This window comes from Myxocyprinus asiaticus, chromosome 17 (assembly GCF_019703515.2).
Source record: "Myxocyprinus asiaticus isolate MX2 ecotype Aquarium Trade chromosome 17, UBuf_Myxa_2, whole genome shotgun sequence".
Lineage (NCBI taxonomy): Eukaryota > Metazoa > Chordata > Actinopteri > Cypriniformes > Catostomidae > Myxocyprinus > Myxocyprinus asiaticus.
This window is the reverse complement of record NC_059360.1, coordinates 23,344,871-23,364,630: the sequence shown is the minus strand read 5'-3', so window position 1 is coordinate 23,364,630 and position 19,760 is coordinate 23,344,871. Positions and strand designations below refer to the sequence as shown.

The window sequence follows — 19,760 nt, the reverse complement described above, 5'->3', positions numbered from 1 at the left end:
TCAGCATTTGGTTTCTAAACTGTCACTGCATCTTGCGCTCAACTGACTGACAGTCTCGACGAGTTTTCTGGTTGGTTTGCAGTGGATAATTGGAGAAGGACCTATCCAGTAAGCTAAGTGATAATTATTGATAGCGGTCAGCACAGTAATGGTGTACAAAAGTTCATTAATCCAAAAATAATAAGCGTAAACGTTTATTTTACTGAAAAATTAGGCACTGTTCTGCAGGCTCTCTGTCCTGAATGAACAGACTGAACACAAGTTTTTACAGCTATAATTAAACTTCCGGGTTATCTGTGACTATTTCAAAATAAAAGCATATTTAGTTCATTGTAGCATATCTTTTATTTGTTTTATTTTATTTTATTTTTACAGATAATAAAAGATTGAATGCATATAATATAATAAAATAATAGGTTACTACATATATATATATATATATATATATATATATATATATATATATATATATATATATATATATATATATATATTTGTTGTATACATGCAAGCGCATATCATATATAAAATAATATATGCATATATTCATATATGCATTTTATTATTAAACAAAATATGCATAAAATGGTGATGATGATGATGATTGGGTAGTTGGCAATAATTTATTTTTGAGCCTTTAAAAATAAAATACTTTTTGGTTCAATAGATTTTAAATATATACTATATTATTATTATTATTATTACTTTATTATTTTTAATATTTACAAAATATTTTAAATATTGAATGTATACGTGTGTGTGTGTGTGTGTGTGTGTGTGTGTGTTTTCTATTACTGTATTATATGCAGTGTATAATACACACAAGTTAAAGATATATTTTAAATAGGCTACTATACTGTATATCGATATGCATTTTATATATTAAGATGATAGATAGATAGATAGATAGATAGATAGATAGATAGATAGATAGATGGGTTAGTGCTTTGCACAAAATGGTGATGATAATTGGGTAGTTGGCAAGAATTTCTTTTTGAGGAAATTGGAGACAAGCTTTATTACAGGCATTCTGGGTAAAATCCCATCTCCAAATGCCCTTCCATTGATCACTTTGGCAGTAACCAAATTTGGTCCAGGTGCTGAGACACAGTACCTGGCACATTCCCCAAAATCCCCAACAGACAGAAAAAGATAAAAAATAATAATAAATTAAGAGAGAGAGAAAAGGGAAAAAAAACACCAGTTAAAAAGAAAGAAAGAGAACACCAGTTAGACCTTTGTGACCCCAACATGGTCATTTATGATTGACTGATTGATTGATTGGTTGACTGATTGATTGAATGATTGACTGATTGATGTTTGTTTGTTTGTTTGTTTGTTTTTTTAATAGTTCAGTTAGTTGCTGATTGAATTTCAAAGAAAATAATTTTTGTGGCCACCATAATAATGCAGATGTTGAACTTCACTGATGATAAACATGCATTGTGGCAAACATAATTAATTGCTTTTCTCTAATTATGCAGAGATATCACTCGAGCACATCTCGTGCAGCTTAGTGAGTTCAATATGTTATTGTACACACGTAGACCAACAAATCTGTCCCCATGAGACTCTGGAGAGCAGTTCTCGTGCTTTTTCTCAGTCCTCCGCAGTCTCCCCGCGGTATCCGCCCCCCAGTCAGTCTTCCTGAATGGGAACATCCAGAGCGGGATCCCCGGCGCTTCTGGCATCCATCCAAAACAAACAAAGTCGCGTTTTTTTTTTTTTTTTTTTTTTTTTAAGAATATTTGAAGAAAAGCGGCGTGTTGGAGGTAAAATACTTAAGTGCAATGTTATACCTGACGCAGGATGTTGACTCTAGATCTGGAAACTGATACTATTGCGGAGGACACAGCGCCGAGCACCCCAGATGATGGTGCGGAGACACCGGCCAGTCTCGATGTGCTGGAAGAGGTATGACATGAGCCTTATGACTGGATAGCATAGCTGGATGTGTCATTGCCTTGGAGGAGAGGTGATTTCTGCATACTATATATACCTATGATTTAGCTTATGTAGACTGTTAGACAGTTGTAAGCTGCTCGATGTAATTGTATGTGTAAAATTCAAAATATTTCTCCTTTTACATTCAGTTACACGTGTTATTGAAAAGGAGCTATTAGGAGCCATATTAAAAAAAAAAAAAAAAAAAAAAAAAATGTATTTTTCCAGGCAAACCTTATCATACATAAGTTATTGAAAGTCATTTATTTTGAAACCAGTTTTAGTCATTTGCATTATATAGATCACTGACTGCAGATCATGAGTAATAAAGTCATTACTAAAATGCTAAATTAGATAAAAAATAGACTATGGGCTACATGGTCCATATTGGTAGGCGAATGTATGAAACACCTGGTTGATTAATATATATTTTTTTTTCCTTTTTTCTTTAAATGTGTGCTTGATTTAATTGTACACATTTTAAAGCATTTTTAATACATTTTATAAATATTAAATAGGATAAAAAAAAAACCCAAGGACAAGTACAGATTTGAGGTGGATAGAGCTTTAAGCACTTTGCAACTCACTGCATATCACATTCACTGCACTCAGTTCTGTAGCTCTGTTAGAGTATGTGTTTTATGCATTGATCAGCATCTCTGTAATAGACTACCGTAATTATGGAACTGCCATTCAGAAAAATTAAATGCCTGTTACCTTGAGAATCATGCTTGTGGTGTTACAGTACAAGTTGGTTTAACATTTTTGACAAAGCATACAATATCATATCACACTAAATGTCCTGGTGTTGATGCTGATCCCAACCAGCATCTCTGAGATTGATGCCGTTAGTGCATCTTGCCTTGAAAATCTTTTTGGTATGGCCTGACAGTTTTGTGAGTGCTCTTCATCATACTTACACTTTTGCACAAATCTCACCTGCTAGAACTGAGAACTGCTCCTCTCCAACAGTTCATGAATTGCGGTTAAGATGTGACTTGGTATTTCCTTTATGGGCATGTCAATTATGAATTTATAACAGTTAAAATGGAGAACAGTACAATCAGCATCATTGCTTGTCACTTGAGCATAAAATTGTATTGTCTGCTTTCATTGTAAATCATCTATGCAGAAATAAAACTTAACCTACTAAGCTGAATCAGTACACATGAACTAAATATGATTAAATTACTGAATATGTTAATTATGCATTATACATGAATAGATTAACTCTTAACCCTCCTATGGTAATGAAAAAGTGTACCTCCCTTTGGTATTCGTGGTCATTTTTAACAAATATATATATATATATATATTATGATGATGATGCCATTTCTTTTTCCCTGAAATAAGTGCAAGATGCAGTGACAGTTTAGAAGCCAAATGCTGATTCATTATTGCTGCTGACATTTGTTTCTGATACATCAGCCCCCTCTCTTTTCCTCCAGTACATTGGGATGTTTCGACGTCCCAAACCCAAACCCACAGACTCAGAATAAATAATAAATTATGCATTTTATTTTATGCTATTTTGGTCTTATTTACATGTACATTTCTCATTTTTACCATTAATTTGCAAGTACAAATAAACCATTTTTGAGAGAAAAATGTTTTTACAATTCAGAACCTACACTTCTGTAAGTTGAAACTTGAAGAAAATATGAGAATGTGACATAAATTAGAGGCAAATTTCTGCCATCTGGTGAACAAAATATAAATAACATGACTTGAAACCATATCATGCCAGTAACAGCCAGTAGATGGCTGTAGCAAACTACTGTGTAGTCTGATAGCTTGTTGTAACCTAATTTTATATTTTATCGCAAGATATGCATTTGGATATCTATCCTAACTTTTTACATCAGAAAAAAACATTTCGGTCAAAAATGACCAAACAGAATAGGAAGGTTAATATCATATTCAGATTCATAACAGTTGTCAACTGAGGGTGCTATTTTGCTACTGTTGTATTTGACAACCGTGAGAAGGTGACTTTCAATACTATCTTGGGACGGCTGTGTTTCTGCTGTCATGGAAGTTCCATAACGGCCAAAATCACTTGCAGCACCTTTAACGAATGGTTTGTGAAATCTGAATTCTTTCATTTTTTCTAGGGACCATTCAGATGAGTAGTTACTTCAAATTATACTTAAATTCTTTGAATAGTACTCGATATTTAAGCATGGCCTTTAGTCATCATCAAGTTTCAGCTGTAATCTGCCTAAGCATCTTTGATTATAACCATATCATGTCCAAAATGTCACTTATCCCAGAGCAATGGGGATATGAGCAGTTTTTTTCCCCCTACAAAATGCTTTTGAATTGCTGACTGGTAGCCCTGTCACAGTATTTTCTTTCATGTGGGATTTCCATTATTGATGTTGCATCTCACTTCCCCCCTTAAAAGCCTTTCAACCCTTATAAATATCAAAAGCTGTGGTATTAGCTAATGAAATTTACAGACCCTTACTGGACAATGCCACAAATTCTGACCTCAGAAAGAGATACCATATTGAGCACAAATCTCAAAGAAACTCAGTATTTACTTTCAAAGTAAAACATAAATCACATCTCTGATGTCTTATGCCAATTTAGTGTGTAAATTAAACTAAACCAGTGTTGAGTGCTAAATTTCAAAGAACTCACAGCAGTAGCTGACAAGGATCAACATCCAAATACTCATTAGAGTGTCTTTGCTTTTAATAATTAGCTTTCAAGATAATTTTATAGTGTGTGTTGTATCAAAAAAATTAAATGAAGAATTTTATAAGCCTTCATTCTTTGTACATATCTTTAAAATGTATGATTTCTCTGACATTTTCATTGTTTAGCCTAGAAAAGTGTCAAAAGCAATTGGTTAAAATACATAACAATTACTTTTTTTTTGTCAAGAGTGTACAAATACAGCTTTATGTCTTGTCTTGCAGGATGTTGATGAATCTTATGAGTCCTTCGTGTTATTATTTTTGCTACTTTTTTGTTCAAAACAAGCTTAAATATCTTTCATGTTGGTATTGTTTGTCATTTTTTGTAATATGCTTAAATGTCAACCATACAGATGTCCGAAGCACCTAAGCCAGGTGAGTCTTTGGCTGAGTTCGGAATGGCATACTACCCATACTCTTACTACTTCTGCCATATATGTCTATGGCAGAAACAGTAGGAGTAGTATGGTAGTATGCCATTCCAAACTCAGCCTTTGTCTTAGGGTTAACCCTTTAAGCTCTGAAGGTGATTATAAAGATTTCCTGTTTCAGTGGCATGCCCAAAATGAAAGGCTTATAACTCTACAAAAAACAAGGAGGGTCAATTGTTTGGTATAATTTCAAAGAACACTTTGAAATTTTTTAATGAAATAGATTATGATAAATTATGAGACTCTCAGCATAAGAAACCACAAATTTTTTTTTTTCGTATTTTCCGATTATATACATCTCATGATATCTCAGGGTGCAAATAAAGTAGCTCCAAAAAACTGCTTTTGTTTTGTCCCCAATCATGTTGCCTGTAACTGAGTAAAGTTTTGTGTTGATATGACATTAAAAAAATAATTTATCCTATTGTCCTAAAACGTCTCCAAGTGTCCAAGAGCCTCTCCAAACAAATAAACCTAATAACTGTACATAGGAACTAATTACACATGCAAATACAACAATGCAAATACAACACATGCAGGCATGAGTAATGAGATTTTGTGTCATCTGAACCATCATTAAGTCTGTGTCATGTACTTGCCGCCTTTTCCTGGTGGCCATATGTAATTAAAGTGAACAATCCTCTCTGCCAAAATTTGGATGACTTCCACCTCTGGTTGCAGCAATCTGAATCCTAACATGTTTTAACCAGATAGCACATTATGTGATGTGTGCACATTGTGCTACGTGTGGATTATCTAATGATCTATGCATCAGATTTTGTTGTATTTGGGCTCGTTTTATTTCGAATCCCCTAAGTGTTTTTATGTTCTGTTTATTTTTTCGTGAAGATATAATCGGAAACGTGGCTTATAAACAACACATTTTTTCATGGAACATGTATGTCAAAGACATGTACTTTACTCTCTATATTTTTGTCTGTAAGTAAAAAAATAGGCTGGTTGTATTCTACTCTTTGAGAGCTTTCCAACAACATATGACACATAGCTATTTAATCAGTCTGATGTTTTTACAGATTACAATAATATGTACAGTGCAATGGTTTTTTTTATAAATTATCAAAAGAGAACACTTCTGATTTGTCTGCAAATTTCTAAGCACTTCTTCAGTTTTGGTCATAGTGAGTGGGGTGGTCGCTGGGGTGGTCAAGCTTCGGCCCATGGTCGCCATGACCACCCCTGGCCACCCCCTAGCTCCACCACTGATAAGGCATACTGAACATCTGAGGACATCTGATACTTTTGTCCAATAGTGCCTCATATCAGGGGATTCAAATCCCTGATCTGTATACTTATTTTACAGCATTCATAACAAGTCTACATGCCTCATACTATACTGATTTTCCTCTCCCTCTCTTTCTCATCTTTTCATGTAGCAACGGCCAATCAAGCAGTCCTTGTGTGCCTCTATGTGCAGTGAGACCCACTGGCGTTGCCTCCTCTTGTCCTTACTCATGTACAGCTGCCTGGGTGCTGTGGCCTGGTGTCAGCTTACCCAAGTGACCAAGCTAAGCTTTGATTCCTCCAGTACTTCCCTTACTGCCTCAATGAACTCTCTTAGAGGAGGAAGTCGCACCATGGTATACCACGACAGCCCTTGTTCTGATGGCTATGTGTACATCCCCTTGGCCTTCCTGCTCATGCTCTATGCTGTTTACCTCATGGAGTGCTGGCACTGTCATGCCCGCAGCGAGCTTCAGTGCAAGGCCAACGTTGACAGCATCTACGAAAGGGTTCTGCGCATGCGTCAGTCTCAACCATGCATCTGGTGGAAAGCTATCAGTTACCATTTCGTTCGTAGGACTCGACAAGTGACGCGTTACCGGAACGGGGACGCCTACACCACCACACAGGTTTATCACGAGCGTGTGAACACGCATGTGGCAGAGGGAGAGTTTGACTATAGCCGTTGTGGCATGCGGGATGTTTCACGCAACTTGAGTGGACTGGAGGGTCACGCAGCGACACGATTGCATTTCACCAAGTGCTTCAGTTTCACAGGAGCAGGGCCAGAGAATTCTTACCTTAACCAACGGGCCAGGTTCTTCTCAGAAATTGAAGGCCTGGATGACTACATGGAAGCCCGTGAAGGCATGCTGCTAAAGAATGTCGACTTCAAAGAGCACCTCATAGCTTATGTAGATCCTGACCGACTACCGTGGTACACCTCAAGAGTCACTTTCTGGACTGCTGCTCTCCTCATGCTCTCCTGGCCACTTCGAGTGTTGATCGAGTACCGTACAGCTTTTGTGCACTATCAAGTTGAAAAACTCTTTGGGCTAGAGTACAGCAACAACAACCCATCTCCAGAGGCAGTCGCTACAGTGAGGGACACTCAATACGGTCTTCCAAGAGCAGAAACAGTGGACAGCACAGAGTTGGAATGGCACATTCGCTCAAATCGTCAGCTTATTCCGAGCTACTCAGAAGCCATGCTGATTAATCTGGAGGCTTCCGGGTCAGACCACAGAGGCAGCCTTTCCTCCAACCATTTCTTGTTGGATAGCAACCCAGCACAGAGCTATGGGACATTGCAGAACTGTGAGCACAGTTGCCAACATGAGGGTGGACAAAGACGGCCAACCATCAGATCTAGCTGTTCCTCCATCTTCTCTCGACACACCTTCCACTCCCGTTTGTCCCTGGATACCTCCCACTTCTCGCTATGCCGCATATATGGCTCCAGACGCACCTTGGGACTGTGGAGGAGCCGAAGCAGTACACTTACAGATCGCTGCTGTCCTGATGAGCAGTGCTGCAGGTCTTATACCAGTCAGCTGGCCCTTAATGACAGCCCACCCAACTACCAAGACGCTCGCTTTTTCCCAGTCCTCATTGTACATCGGCCTGAGGGCTGTGGGGACTCTTCAGAAGTTAGAAGGTATTATGTACGCAGGGGCTCCTGTTGTGTGGAGACTTCTCTTTAAAGTGGCTTGAACTGGTCAAGCTGATTGAATAAAAAATAGAAAGCGATGTTGGGTTCAACATTATTACTTGCACTACACAGAAAGTGGACTTGGTGGCTGTTTGATTCCATGTGAGAAATTGCTTTGACTTGGATTCAAGTGGTCGACAGCAAATTAAGTGTATTATTATGAACTTTGTCTTGCTCTAATAGCTAATACGTGCAAAAAGTAGAAATGTGGCTTATTCAGTGCAGCACTGAACACTCTTTTTGTTTAAATTGTATTTTAATCAAAGGGCTGAATTGAAATTATCCATAAATAGATTCAAGCTCTATTGAAAGCTGCAGAAAAAACTATCCAATAACAAATATGTCAGATTTAATAAATACATTTAAAGAAAATCATATCACAAACATATGTTACAATATAGAACATGCAATGCTTGGTGTAGTAAATATTTGTGGCATCAAAGTCACTGAACTTGAGCCAACAAAGAACAAAGGGTTATGAATGTAGACTTGTTCAATTGAGAGATTTTATTATGAGAGAAATAAAAAAATCACTAGCTGCCATTTTTCTTGAAAAGATCTTTTTTTATATTATTTGCATTGTTTAACATTAATGCATTGATCAATTCTTATTTGACAAAACTTAGCCATAGCAAGAAGCAAATAAGAATTGCTATATGATTATTAAAATCCATAGAGATTTACTTGAATGGGAGGAGAAATATACCTTTTATAATACATGGTTCTAAACTTTTTTTTTTTTTTTTTTTTTTTTTTTTTTTTACCTCTGTTAACATTTTTTATCTTTATTTATTATTTATATTATTTTTGTTAATGCTAGTCCATTTAATTATGGATGCATTTCATAAATATGTTGGAGGTGCATATAAGCAAAAGTTGCATGGCAATTTGCTCACATTGTTTCAAAGAGAGGCAAACTATTATGTATGCAGCTTGCAGGAAACTGTACTTGTTAAGAGGTTCCAAGAAAAGCAATATGGTCCTATACACATTGATATAATGTATATCTCTGTAACAGAAGAGATCACATTTGAAATACACTGGCTCATCAAATGAGCTTGGTGAAACAGACTCATCATTTACATCAATGCCCCTTCAAACTACCGGTAAATGTCATGGCCTGAACTTCATATTTGAAGTATGGATCTGTGAAAATATAGACTACTTGCTGCAGGCAAGAAATGCAGTAGATTTAATGCTGTTAAAATGGCAGTGACTGTTAGAAAATAGCGCAGAATAAAATTGTGCCTATACAACACATGAAAGTGTCTCCTAACCATGCTATGCATCTGAATTATTTGTACTTTTCATATGCAAATGTGATCATGATTGCTTTTGTTTCCTCTGTTGTGTAGACGGCATTGTCTGCTATGTTGTGACCAAAACAGTCTCATGACAATTTGTACAAGGTGGTGAAATCGTACAGTAATGTACAACTTGGGTGATATGAAAAAATATGACTTTTACACCAACAAATCAAATATGCTTCCCTTGTCTTCTTATAAACCCTAATATTTCCTTTCTTCCGTAATGGGTTTGACTTTACGGTAAGGTTTAGGTATGGGGTTAGGGAAAAACGTGCATTCAAACACCAGATTCTTTTTCTTTCATCTTACACAACAGGGCTTTTTAGATTACTATCATGGTTATGTTTAGGGTCTGTTTAAGGTGTTAGACCTTATTGTCAGGTTTAGGTTTGCATAGAAATAAGTTTTGTGTACCATGGAAGAAAGGAAATATTGGGGTTTACAATGAGACAAGGGAAGTGTATGTGATTGATTGGTCTAAACGTTGTATGTTTCATATGACCCAAGTTGTAAGCTATTGTACGATTTTGCCATATCGTACTATTCTTATGACTTTTCACAAGATCAGGTTGGATGTATCTAAATCCTCCCCCCTTTGCCAGGATTTTCTTACCATAAAATCTACAAACATTTTCTATTACTGCCTTGATGTTTTCTGTACAACCTTTCAAGGAAATGAAGCTGATAGAGATGTGCTATCCAGTAACTGTTATCTAATTACAAGTTTTAAAATGTAATGAGTGACTACTTTTTTAATTAATTAGTCCTGATTCAGGTAATATCTTGCCTATGCTAAAATAGGGCATGGCCCCTGTTGTGTTTGTTAGTTTTCCTATTATTATCATTCTTATTCTGCCATTGGAGTCGATCTCAGGCCATAGGATAGTCTGTAGAAAAATGATTAAATTTGGCACACCAAATTTGGGGTCTTATACACAACCACTATTGTAAAAATTCACTTTTCTTTTGCACATACTGTACCATTGTAACTGTTTGGCCAAGAAACAAAAATGTTTTTCCCCTCTGATTACTCTCCTCATGATGATTGTAATGGACTCCTTACATTAAAACTCCGCCCATTACAGTGGCCACCATATTAGACTGTGACATACATTTTTTTGGTTCTTTTACAAATTTTGTCCGATCAGTAGATTTTTGATTTGCACAAGCGTTACTGAATTACACTGCTACAAAGTTAACGATGTTGATGTAAAACAGGCAGTATAAACAATATAGAGTATTTGCACATGCAAACGAGCTTGTAATTTGGCACAGATGTTTGCTAGAAATTTGCAGCTCTTCACCAGTAGTGGGGAACCTTCAGGAAACCTTTGGCGACAATGACGAGTTTGTCGCAAAGCTCATTTGCATATGAAAATAATGAGTGGCAAGTTTGCCAGAACTCTTAATTTTTGTAAGGGAGGCTGTATCTTGGCAACATTTTGTCCTATCGAAACAAAACTTGGTATGCTACATTAGGACCATGATCTGAAGATACATGGCAAGTTTGGTGACAGTGCCACCTATGGGAAAACATTTAAAAAATTGCTATTTTTGCCATAACTTTTGAACAGTTTTGCCTAAAATCGTGAGGTTTGTGTCTATGGATTCCTTCAGGGTTAGGTGCAAAAATCATAGAGATTTACTTGTATAACTATAAATTCTCCTCCCTGCCCAGTAGGTGGTGAAATGCACAAAGAATGTGAATCACCAAAAACAAAAGAAGAAGAATGATAAAGTGGAGATTTATAGTAAAAAAGGACTTAAATATTGATCTGTTTATCACCCACCCTTATCATATCACTTCTAAAGAAATGGATTTAACCACTGGAGTCATATGGATTACTTTTATGTTGCTTTTATATGCTTTTTGGGCCTTCAAAGTTCTGGCTACCATTCAATTGCATTGTATGGACCTTCAGAGCTGAAATATTCTTCTAAAAATCTTTTGTTCAGCAAAAGAAAGAAATGTATACACATCTGGGATGGCATGAGGGTAAATAATGAGAGAATTTTCATTTTTGGGTGAACTATTCCTTTAAGTGATGGGCTGTCACTTTACAAAAGCAGTTAATGCAGCACCAGAGGTGCAAAAAACATATAGACAAGGTATGCAACACATAGGGGCACCATGTAAAGGGGGGCGCAAAATTTTGTTTCGTATACCCTCTCAGAAATGGGTAGTTATGCCCCTGTGCAGCACACTGAAGCATCTCCTCCATAGACATTGGAACGAGACACTGCGTCAGGAAGATTCCGCTATGGGGAGTGTCCTTTTATACGACCTAGTTTAAATCTTTCTACAATACCACCAATTCTAAAATTGGCTATGGTGTTTAAGCCCCGCCCTTTTAGGCGCGAAGCTGTCCGGTTGTAATTAAGTGTTGCTTTGTTTTGGCATAAAATGTCTCATAGCCTGCAAGTGTTGCTGAGTTGTGATGTAGCGCTCAGCAAATTTATCCACAGAGCCACCAAAAATGCAGACTGGAGACACCGGAGCATCAAAGAGAGCAGCTTTTTCCACGTCATGCATTTCCGTGAGGGTTAGCCAGTTTTATATATATATATATATACACACATACACAATATCAATCACAATAGCTTATATTAATCACAAAACTCCTGCCGAAGCACTGCGGGGAATCAGGATGCTGAAGCGGCCCATTCACCAGCGAAGCATCAAGTGGTGAGGCAGAGTAAATGTTCGCCGGAACACTGCAGGGGAGCGTGAGAGTCTTCTCGTTGCCGTGAAGATCCCGTCCGCTGACTCGTGTATATTGACGGCTAAGTAGTAGAATGCTTCTAGACGATAAGATGAATTGCTGTCTTGAAGGAAGACAATTCTGAGGAATGGTGTTTGCAGCCTGCTTTTATACTGGACAGTGCCTGAAAGGACGGGGCTTAAGCACCACAGCCAATTTTAGAATTGCCAGTATTGTAGAAAAGTTTCAACTGGGTCGTAGAGGAGGACACTCTCCATAGCGTCAGCTTCCTGACACAATGTCAAGTGTACTGAGTTGTAACGGAACAGCCTCTGGTCTCCTCGCCAAATAAGCTTGTAGGTTCTTCTTAGTAGAAGGGCTCTGATGGCACCCACTGTGCCGAGGGAGGAGCGCGTCTTGTTTCTATGCCAAAGTCTGGTATCTGAATGCTGCAAGAGCTGAATTTTTGCAGGTAGTCAATTAATTTGTTATAAACTGCTTTAGCACTGTATAATGGTAAACTTTTTTTTACCGTAAGCTCTGAGCAGTAATTCTAGTACAGAAGCTTGTGACGTGAGATCACAGGGATTTGAAGGTAAACTTTCCATATTACCATCAAACTCACTTTCGGGACTTTCGGCTTCATCATACCACGTTGGTGGAATGACCTTCCCAACTACATCTGTGAAGCTGACTCACTTTCTGTCTTCAAAAAACGTCTAAAAACACATCTTTTCCATGAGCACTTAACCAGTCACAAAAAAAAAAAAAAAGAAAGAAAGAAAAAATCTTGTTGCACTTTAATCTGTTTTGATTATTACTATTCTGATGCTAGTGAAACTTTGTAATGCAACACTTTTTCGTACCACTGTCTCCTTAAGAGGAATCACTTATGATGTATTATTCCTTGTTTGTAAGTCGCTTTGGATAAAAGCGTCTGCCAAATGAATAAATGTAAATGATTGATCAGGGATCTGTAAACACTCAGCAGCATCATAATTGTCATACAGAACAAAAAATGTATATACTGTATATATTATGCTAATAGGTCTGTTGCTAGCTAGCCACAAGTTGCAAGGTTCAGCAGCTGTTTGAACAGATCACATTTAAGTTAGTTTAACTCAATTAATTTAGGTTTTCACTACACAAAGTATTTGAGTAGATCCTACATTTTAATTTAATATCAAACAAACTAATTTGCATTGTGTGGAACCAGTGTCCACAATTTGATTAAGTTAAACCAACACATTTTTTTTTCAGTGTATTGTGTTCCATGGCGGAAAGAAAGTTAACTATTCCTTTAACTTGTACAGGGTACCGCGTTGTGTAAATAAGACAGCAACCACTATCAAGCACACTGAGATCAAACAGGCCCATCACCTGCAGGATATTCTGAATCCACGTACCGGCAGACAGGTTTATGATAAAGAGAACATTATTTACATTATTTTTATTTAAAGTCAGGTAGGATTCAACATTGCCTTGCAAGCATTTAGGTTTGCTAAACATGTATGTTGTCAAGACAGAAATAGTCATGATATGTCAGTGTACCAGAAGAACATACAAGAAAAGAGGATAAAGTCACCATTAGTGAAAGTGCATAGTGAAAGCATAGTGTTTGGCACCTACTGCATATTAACAGTATATGGTTACGCTTCAATTTCATCCAGATAAATGCATATACATTAGAAAATTCACTAAATTATTTTGACGTGGAAAGCTGATAGATTCATATAAAAATGTATGTTAGTGTAACTCCAACAGGTCCAACACATTGACCCAACAAACATGTTTGTTGGTAATTGTTCGAATTGGAGTTTGTTGGGGCAGTGTGAACTGGCCTTTACATGTTTCTCTAACAGGAACAGGTGGAGCTATGAGAGGGACACAGCAAAAGGTGGATCTGCCCATCAAAACTGGCTTGCAAACCTCTTAACTTAATCAGACAGGATCCCAAGATGCTGGGACAGCAGCTGCATTTCAAGTCTGTGGCAGAACTTTCCACTCTTCACTACGCAGTGGAAACACAACGATGACTCTAAGACATTATAGATATTACAGTTTCATTTTCTGTTCATGCATGATCTTCTGTAAAGCTGCTTTGAAAAGATGTGTGTTGTGAAAGGCGCTATACAAATAAAAATGACTTGACTTGGACAATTGGAGGTGTTCCTGGAACATCAGTGGGTGTTTCTTTTTACAGCTCCATACCTCTCCTCATCTTATTATTAATGAGATGGGGTCCCCTTAAACTGCTTTTTTTTCTTCTTCTCAGAATAATGTTAGATGGCTTGTTATAACTGTTTGATAGTGAGCTTACATGTAGATAGATAAATAAGGGCAAAACTACATGCATATTAATTGTGTGTGCATATTAAGTAACCTAGAACTGTTCAGTTCTAAGCACAACGCTCATTTAACGATAGTAAATTAGGTGTACAAACAATCAAAAAAAGAAGTATATCTTACCATTAGCGTGAGGTGAAACTGAAGAAAATATAATTTAGATTACTTATGAAAATTGGGACAGATATGGTCAATGTAGTTTTCTGTTTCTAGCATTCTAGTTTCGACAAAACATAAGGGGACCACTCAAGTTAATATTTTTGGCCTAATGAGGGGTCCATTAACTCTTATGAGGGGTCCGCCCCATCCCCCTTTCAATTCGAATACTGTAGACTTGTAGATTTGCAAGCAGGAAAAATGCCAACACATAAATAGAACTATATGTGGTATGTGTGTTGTACAATGAAGAGCATATTGGATGCATCTTATTGCGTTTGCATGGAAAAACCTTTTGGAGAATCATTCTGTCTGTTTTCTAGAGTTGCCCTGGCAGAGTGTGACCACTGAGGGCCTAAAAAGGGCTCTTAATGTCCCTCATTACTCTGTGCTGCTGGAGGCAATCATAACTTGTGCATCAGTAGCAGTTAATGGACCACAAGAAGAGTCTGACCCAGGCAAAGCAGGTAAGTCTCGTGGCTTAAACATTAGTTTTTTTCCAATGCATATAATACAATACAATACAATATAAATAGTTTTACAAAAACATGAGACAAACATTTTTGATAAAACCAACCAGGTTTTTGGTTTTGCCCATACTTAATCACAGATTTGGAACCAACATCACTTAGCCTGGTTAAAACATTAATTAAATATAATGTAAATGTATTGTAAAATTATTATAAAAGTGTTAGACAATTAAATCATTGTCTTTTTGGTCAGCTCAACATAGTAAGGCATGGAAGCTACATGCAGTATCAGGAGCTGCAGCCTCATTGTCTCAGCTCTTGATGACCAAGTGAAGAGAGTTCAGATGGCTGCTGCAGTGTGCCAGTATGCTACAAGGACACCTAACTTACGAGCAAGAGACGTACAACAAAGCACATTAAAACAACGTGCGGGAAAAATGTTGGTTGGAAGAATTACAATGCCTACGACTAAAGAATTCTTAACAAGACTTACCAAAAATGTTCATTCAAATAAACTGCATTATAAGAAACCATAATCTCAGAGGTGAAGAAGTCTGTTCTGCATAGATGTGACTTAAAATGATCATATGTTTGACTCAGACACTTCAGGCACAGGTGCAGACATCTGGGTGGCAGCTCAGTGCCTTGCTATAGAGGGTGATACGAGACAAGCTGTCATATAGAGACTTCTGTAACAGCACTTCCTCAGTGACTCTCCATCAGATCAGGAGCAGTCTATGACTTTACTCTCCAACATTAGCAAGAAGACTGTAAATGACTGTCTTTTTTTATTATTTTATGAACTGTGTAATATTTTAAGTAGTGTACCTTACTCACTCGAAGTCAGTCTTTTATAGTGTAATATTTGTTTCCCATCCAGACTGTAGTGCGCTCTCTGCTGGCAGAAGAGTTAAACAGTGCTAACTGGAGAACTCAAATGCAGACCTGTAACGGCATTGCACTGCTCAATGGTCCTATCAATAGGGTATTATAATATAATATAAACCCATTTTACTTCCGGAATCTGACATATTTCCGAGTGAAAGAAAATATCCAACAAGAAATGAATGTAGGATTGGATTTAATCCATTAGGAATTGATTGGGTCAATGGGTATTACATACCAGAATTTAACTTGTAAGTTGAAAAATAAGAGATTGGTGACATCGGCCCAAAAGGAAAGTCATGTCAGAAGCAGAGCATGTTATCACATAGATGAAATATTATAAAAACATGTTTTTTTTCCTCACACAAACTGTGCACCTTAAAGGGATAGTTCCCTTCTAAAAGATTTTTAGAAGAATATTTCAGCTCTGTAGGTCCTTACAATGCAAGTGAATGGTGACCAGACCTCTGAAGCTCCAAAAATAACATAAAGGCAGCATAAAAGTAATCCACATGACTCCAGTGATTAAATCCATGACTTCTGAAGTAATATGATAAGTGTAGGTGAGAAAAAGATCAATATTAAGGCCTTTTGTACCATAAACCTCCACATTTATTTTAAAAATGTGAAAGTTAAAAGTAGAAATGTATAAAAAAGGACTTAAATATTGATCTGTTTCTCACACACTTTTAATTTTTGGGTGAACTATCCCTTTAATGCATCACTTTTTTTTCTTCTCTTATTTAAAGTCATCGAAAAGTAGTAGTGGGTTTTTGTGTGCGTGTGTGTATTTGCTGTGCTCTCCTGTTCACCACTATAAAAGTTTAATCTGCAATAGTTTACTGCTGCGTTCCGAAACCCGAGAAATGTTCTAATGTCCAGAAATGCTCTGGTGAATCAGGTATCCAGCAGCAGTGAGCATTGACGTTCACCACTTTTCTCTGTATATAGTTCCTAAAAATGAATCAATTGTTTCTGCTGGATGCATCAAAGATGTGTGTCAATCACAAGGCAGTTACAAGAGACACAATATGAAACAAAATGTGAAAAGTTAATGGTAAAAAAGGACAGCAAAGCAAACATTTATACTGAATCTAGTCAGTGATCTTGATAACAGAGCTACAATTACTTCCTTTAATTCTTTCAATGTGTTAGACCCTGATGTCAACTTGTATCCTGAACAAACTGTAGATGCCATTAAATTTTATTAGACAAAAAAAAAAAAAAAAAACAACAACAGAGTATTATTAATGCTCTTACATATTTAAATCTAAAATATTTTATCAGCTGGACACATCTTTAATGTTGAGCTGTGGCTGGCCTCGTTGCTTAAGAACTTGCTTGTATAGATTCTCGACCTCAGTGACCTGAGCCAGTAGCTGGGTCATGGCATTGTTCTAATGAAGAAGAGTGATAAGAAGATCAGATAGCGTATGTATTTACAATACAATAAAGATTCAAGTTTGCTACAATAATGTTTCTAAACATCTATCACATACAGACAAAGGTGTGATACACTGGTTTCAAATTTTCATTTAGGTTTTTAGGTCAAACGAGCAATTTCTTGTTGATTTATTTCTTTATAAAATACATAAAAAACACTAATACCCTTACCAGAATACTCAAAGAATCCTCAGTGGTTGGAATTGCTCTAACCAACTCAATTTTCACTTCCAAGTTCTGAATGAACTCCACCACCATCCCCATAAGCTCTACCACATATCTGTAGACACAGTTATGCTTAAAAATACATAAGATTCACCCAAAATGATGTGCATGAAAAACATCCCAATCACCTAAACATTGCCGATTTTTTTTTGTGATGATATTTTAATACAAAAGCAAAATTTTAAACCAAAAGGAAATCATTTTTTTTCCATGTGCCCTGACAGCATGTTAAACCTCTCTGACCTGTGAAGATCAGCCTGAATGGGCAGGTTCTGCTGACATAGTGGCTTTGTGAGCCTTTCTAACAGGACTGTTTGTTCTCGCAACACTTCCAGAAGGTGGGATGAGGACTGCTGCAAGGCCTCAAACCTTTGACCTCACAAAAAGACACACTAATAAGTAAATGTAGAGTCTTCCGGTACACAGTACATGTAAATCCACAATGAAAGATCATACTGCACAGCTTTTACTGAGATAATGCAACTTACTGAGATAATGACTGTGAGTGACGTCTGCTACGTCCTTTTCCAGCTTCAGCAGCTCTAAATCTAAATTAGCCTAAAACAACATGAGTGTATTTATGACAAAAAGAAAATGATAGCAATTGCTCACATTTTGCGAATCATTCACGATTTGACGTCTTTTGTGTTTTCAACCTGATCAAGTTCGTCTTTAATTCTGTTCAGCTGTTCAGCTTCAATTAAAAAATAAGAAAAGACTTCTGATTTTTGAGGGACAGCATTAAGCTCCTCCTAAAAAAAAAAAAAAAAAACATAAAACAAATAAATAAGTTAGACAACACAACCATCCTAATGATAAAAATATTAAACAGGGTACTTTTTAATGGGCTTACCTGTGTCATGGTGCCTGTGGCTACACATCTGGCTAAAATCTTAGCTGCAGGTGTTACCGAGTAAGGACTGGGGTCCCAGGGATTCATAACGTGTGAACTGTCAAACCTGATGACAATCTAGAAGTCAGAGAGCACCAAAAATGGGAAAGAAAAAGACAGACAAAGCTATTTTACAAGAGTAAAACTAATGGCTATTTAATATTAATTTGAACTGATGCTTAAAAATAAAAATAACTGAGGCAATGTTGAATAATAACTGAATATTGATGCTTTTGTCAAACTAATGCTGAATGCAACCTGTTGTCCTGCACCCTGACTGAAAAACTAGGTAGCTTACTTTTAGTTGCAATGTTTAAACTCTAATACAATTAAAATAGCTGGAAATTATATATATATATATAATATATATATATATATATATATATATATATATATATATGTGTGTGTGTGTGAGCTACAAATTAATAAACACACTTTTGATGGGAAATTGTCGTTATTTTTTATTATTTTATATATATATCTATATCTATATATATATATATATATATTAATATTTTTTATTCAAATCAATCAATCATTCATTTTATTACTAATAGTAACTAATAATGTAAAAAATATACAATTTTATTGAAATTAATACTTTTAATTGTATTATTTAAAATGAACTATTAATTTTATTTCGATTATTATTTAATCTAGGCTAATATTATTTTAATGTATTCTTACTCTTATTATTAATTTTCAACCCATTCTAACTCTTAATCCCAAGAGTATTATTATTGCAAATCATTCTCGCAACTTCATCTATGTTGGCAAGCTACATTCGTTAGCTTGATTAATTATTTAGTACAACAACAACAAAATGTGATATAACACAGAAATCCACATTTTGCAAGACACACAATCATGCACATGAACAACAGCATTGGCACGATGGCGCAAGATGTGGCAGTTCCGTCAAATGGCCCTGAAACAGTCTCTATCTCGCACACATTCTGGCCCTGGGCCATCGTTATTGTTGAGTCCTGTATTATGTTCAAAATTACCTGTCGTTCTTGTATGCAACCTCCTAGGTCCGGACGCTATCCACTTTATTTTGCCCAGCAAAAATCTTCTTCTGTTGTTTCAACCTACCCGCCTCTTTGAACAGCGCAGCAGAACATCTACACATACGACAGAAGTATGAGAAACGCAGATCTAACATGCATCTGCATACATACAAACAATTTTACCCCAAAACCTGAAGAATGAGCATATGATGTATAAATCGAATGAGCAGAGTGACGCGTAAAAAGACTATTTAGCAGAGACCGACCACTTCTATAAAAATGAATGGGAGA

At 36.5% G+C, this 19,760-nt stretch overlaps 2 protein-coding genes across 3 annotated transcripts; one reads left to right on the top strand and one right to left on the bottom strand.

Moving 5' to 3' along the window:
* The first annotated feature begins 1,809 nt into the window (after positions 1-1,809).
* Positions 1,810-8,025, top strand: LOC127454783 (transmembrane protein 151B-like). The gene is made up of 2 exons (XM_051722190.1): positions 1,810-1,914; positions 6,475-8,025. Exons 1-2 carry the CDS (start codon positions 1,810-1,812, stop codon positions 8,023-8,025), a joined length of 1,656 nt encoding a protein of 551 aa, XP_051578150.1.
* Positions 8,026-16,078: 8,053 nt separating this feature from the next.
* Positions 16,079-19,756, bottom strand: LOC127454787 (HAUS augmin-like complex subunit 2). 2 transcript variants are annotated; one of them, XM_051722197.1, is made up of 7 exons: positions 19,467-19,756; positions 18,421-18,526; positions 18,224-18,319; positions 18,056-18,125; positions 17,811-17,943; positions 17,514-17,622; positions 16,079-17,296 (listed from the first exon to the last, which is right to left on the bottom strand). In XM_051722197.1, exons 2-7 carry the CDS (start codon positions 18,505-18,507, stop codon positions 17,183-17,185), a joined length of 609 nt encoding a protein of 202 aa, XP_051578157.1. In that variant the 5' UTR covers positions 18,508-18,526; positions 19,467-19,756; the 3' UTR covers positions 16,079-17,182. The 2 variants fall into 2 exon arrangements, with proteins under 2 accessions (XP_051578157.1, XP_051578156.1); XM_051722196.1 differs by having other exon boundaries at positions 18,421-18,537; positions 19,467-19,752.
* Between the last annotated feature and the right edge of the window lie 4 nt (positions 19,757-19,760).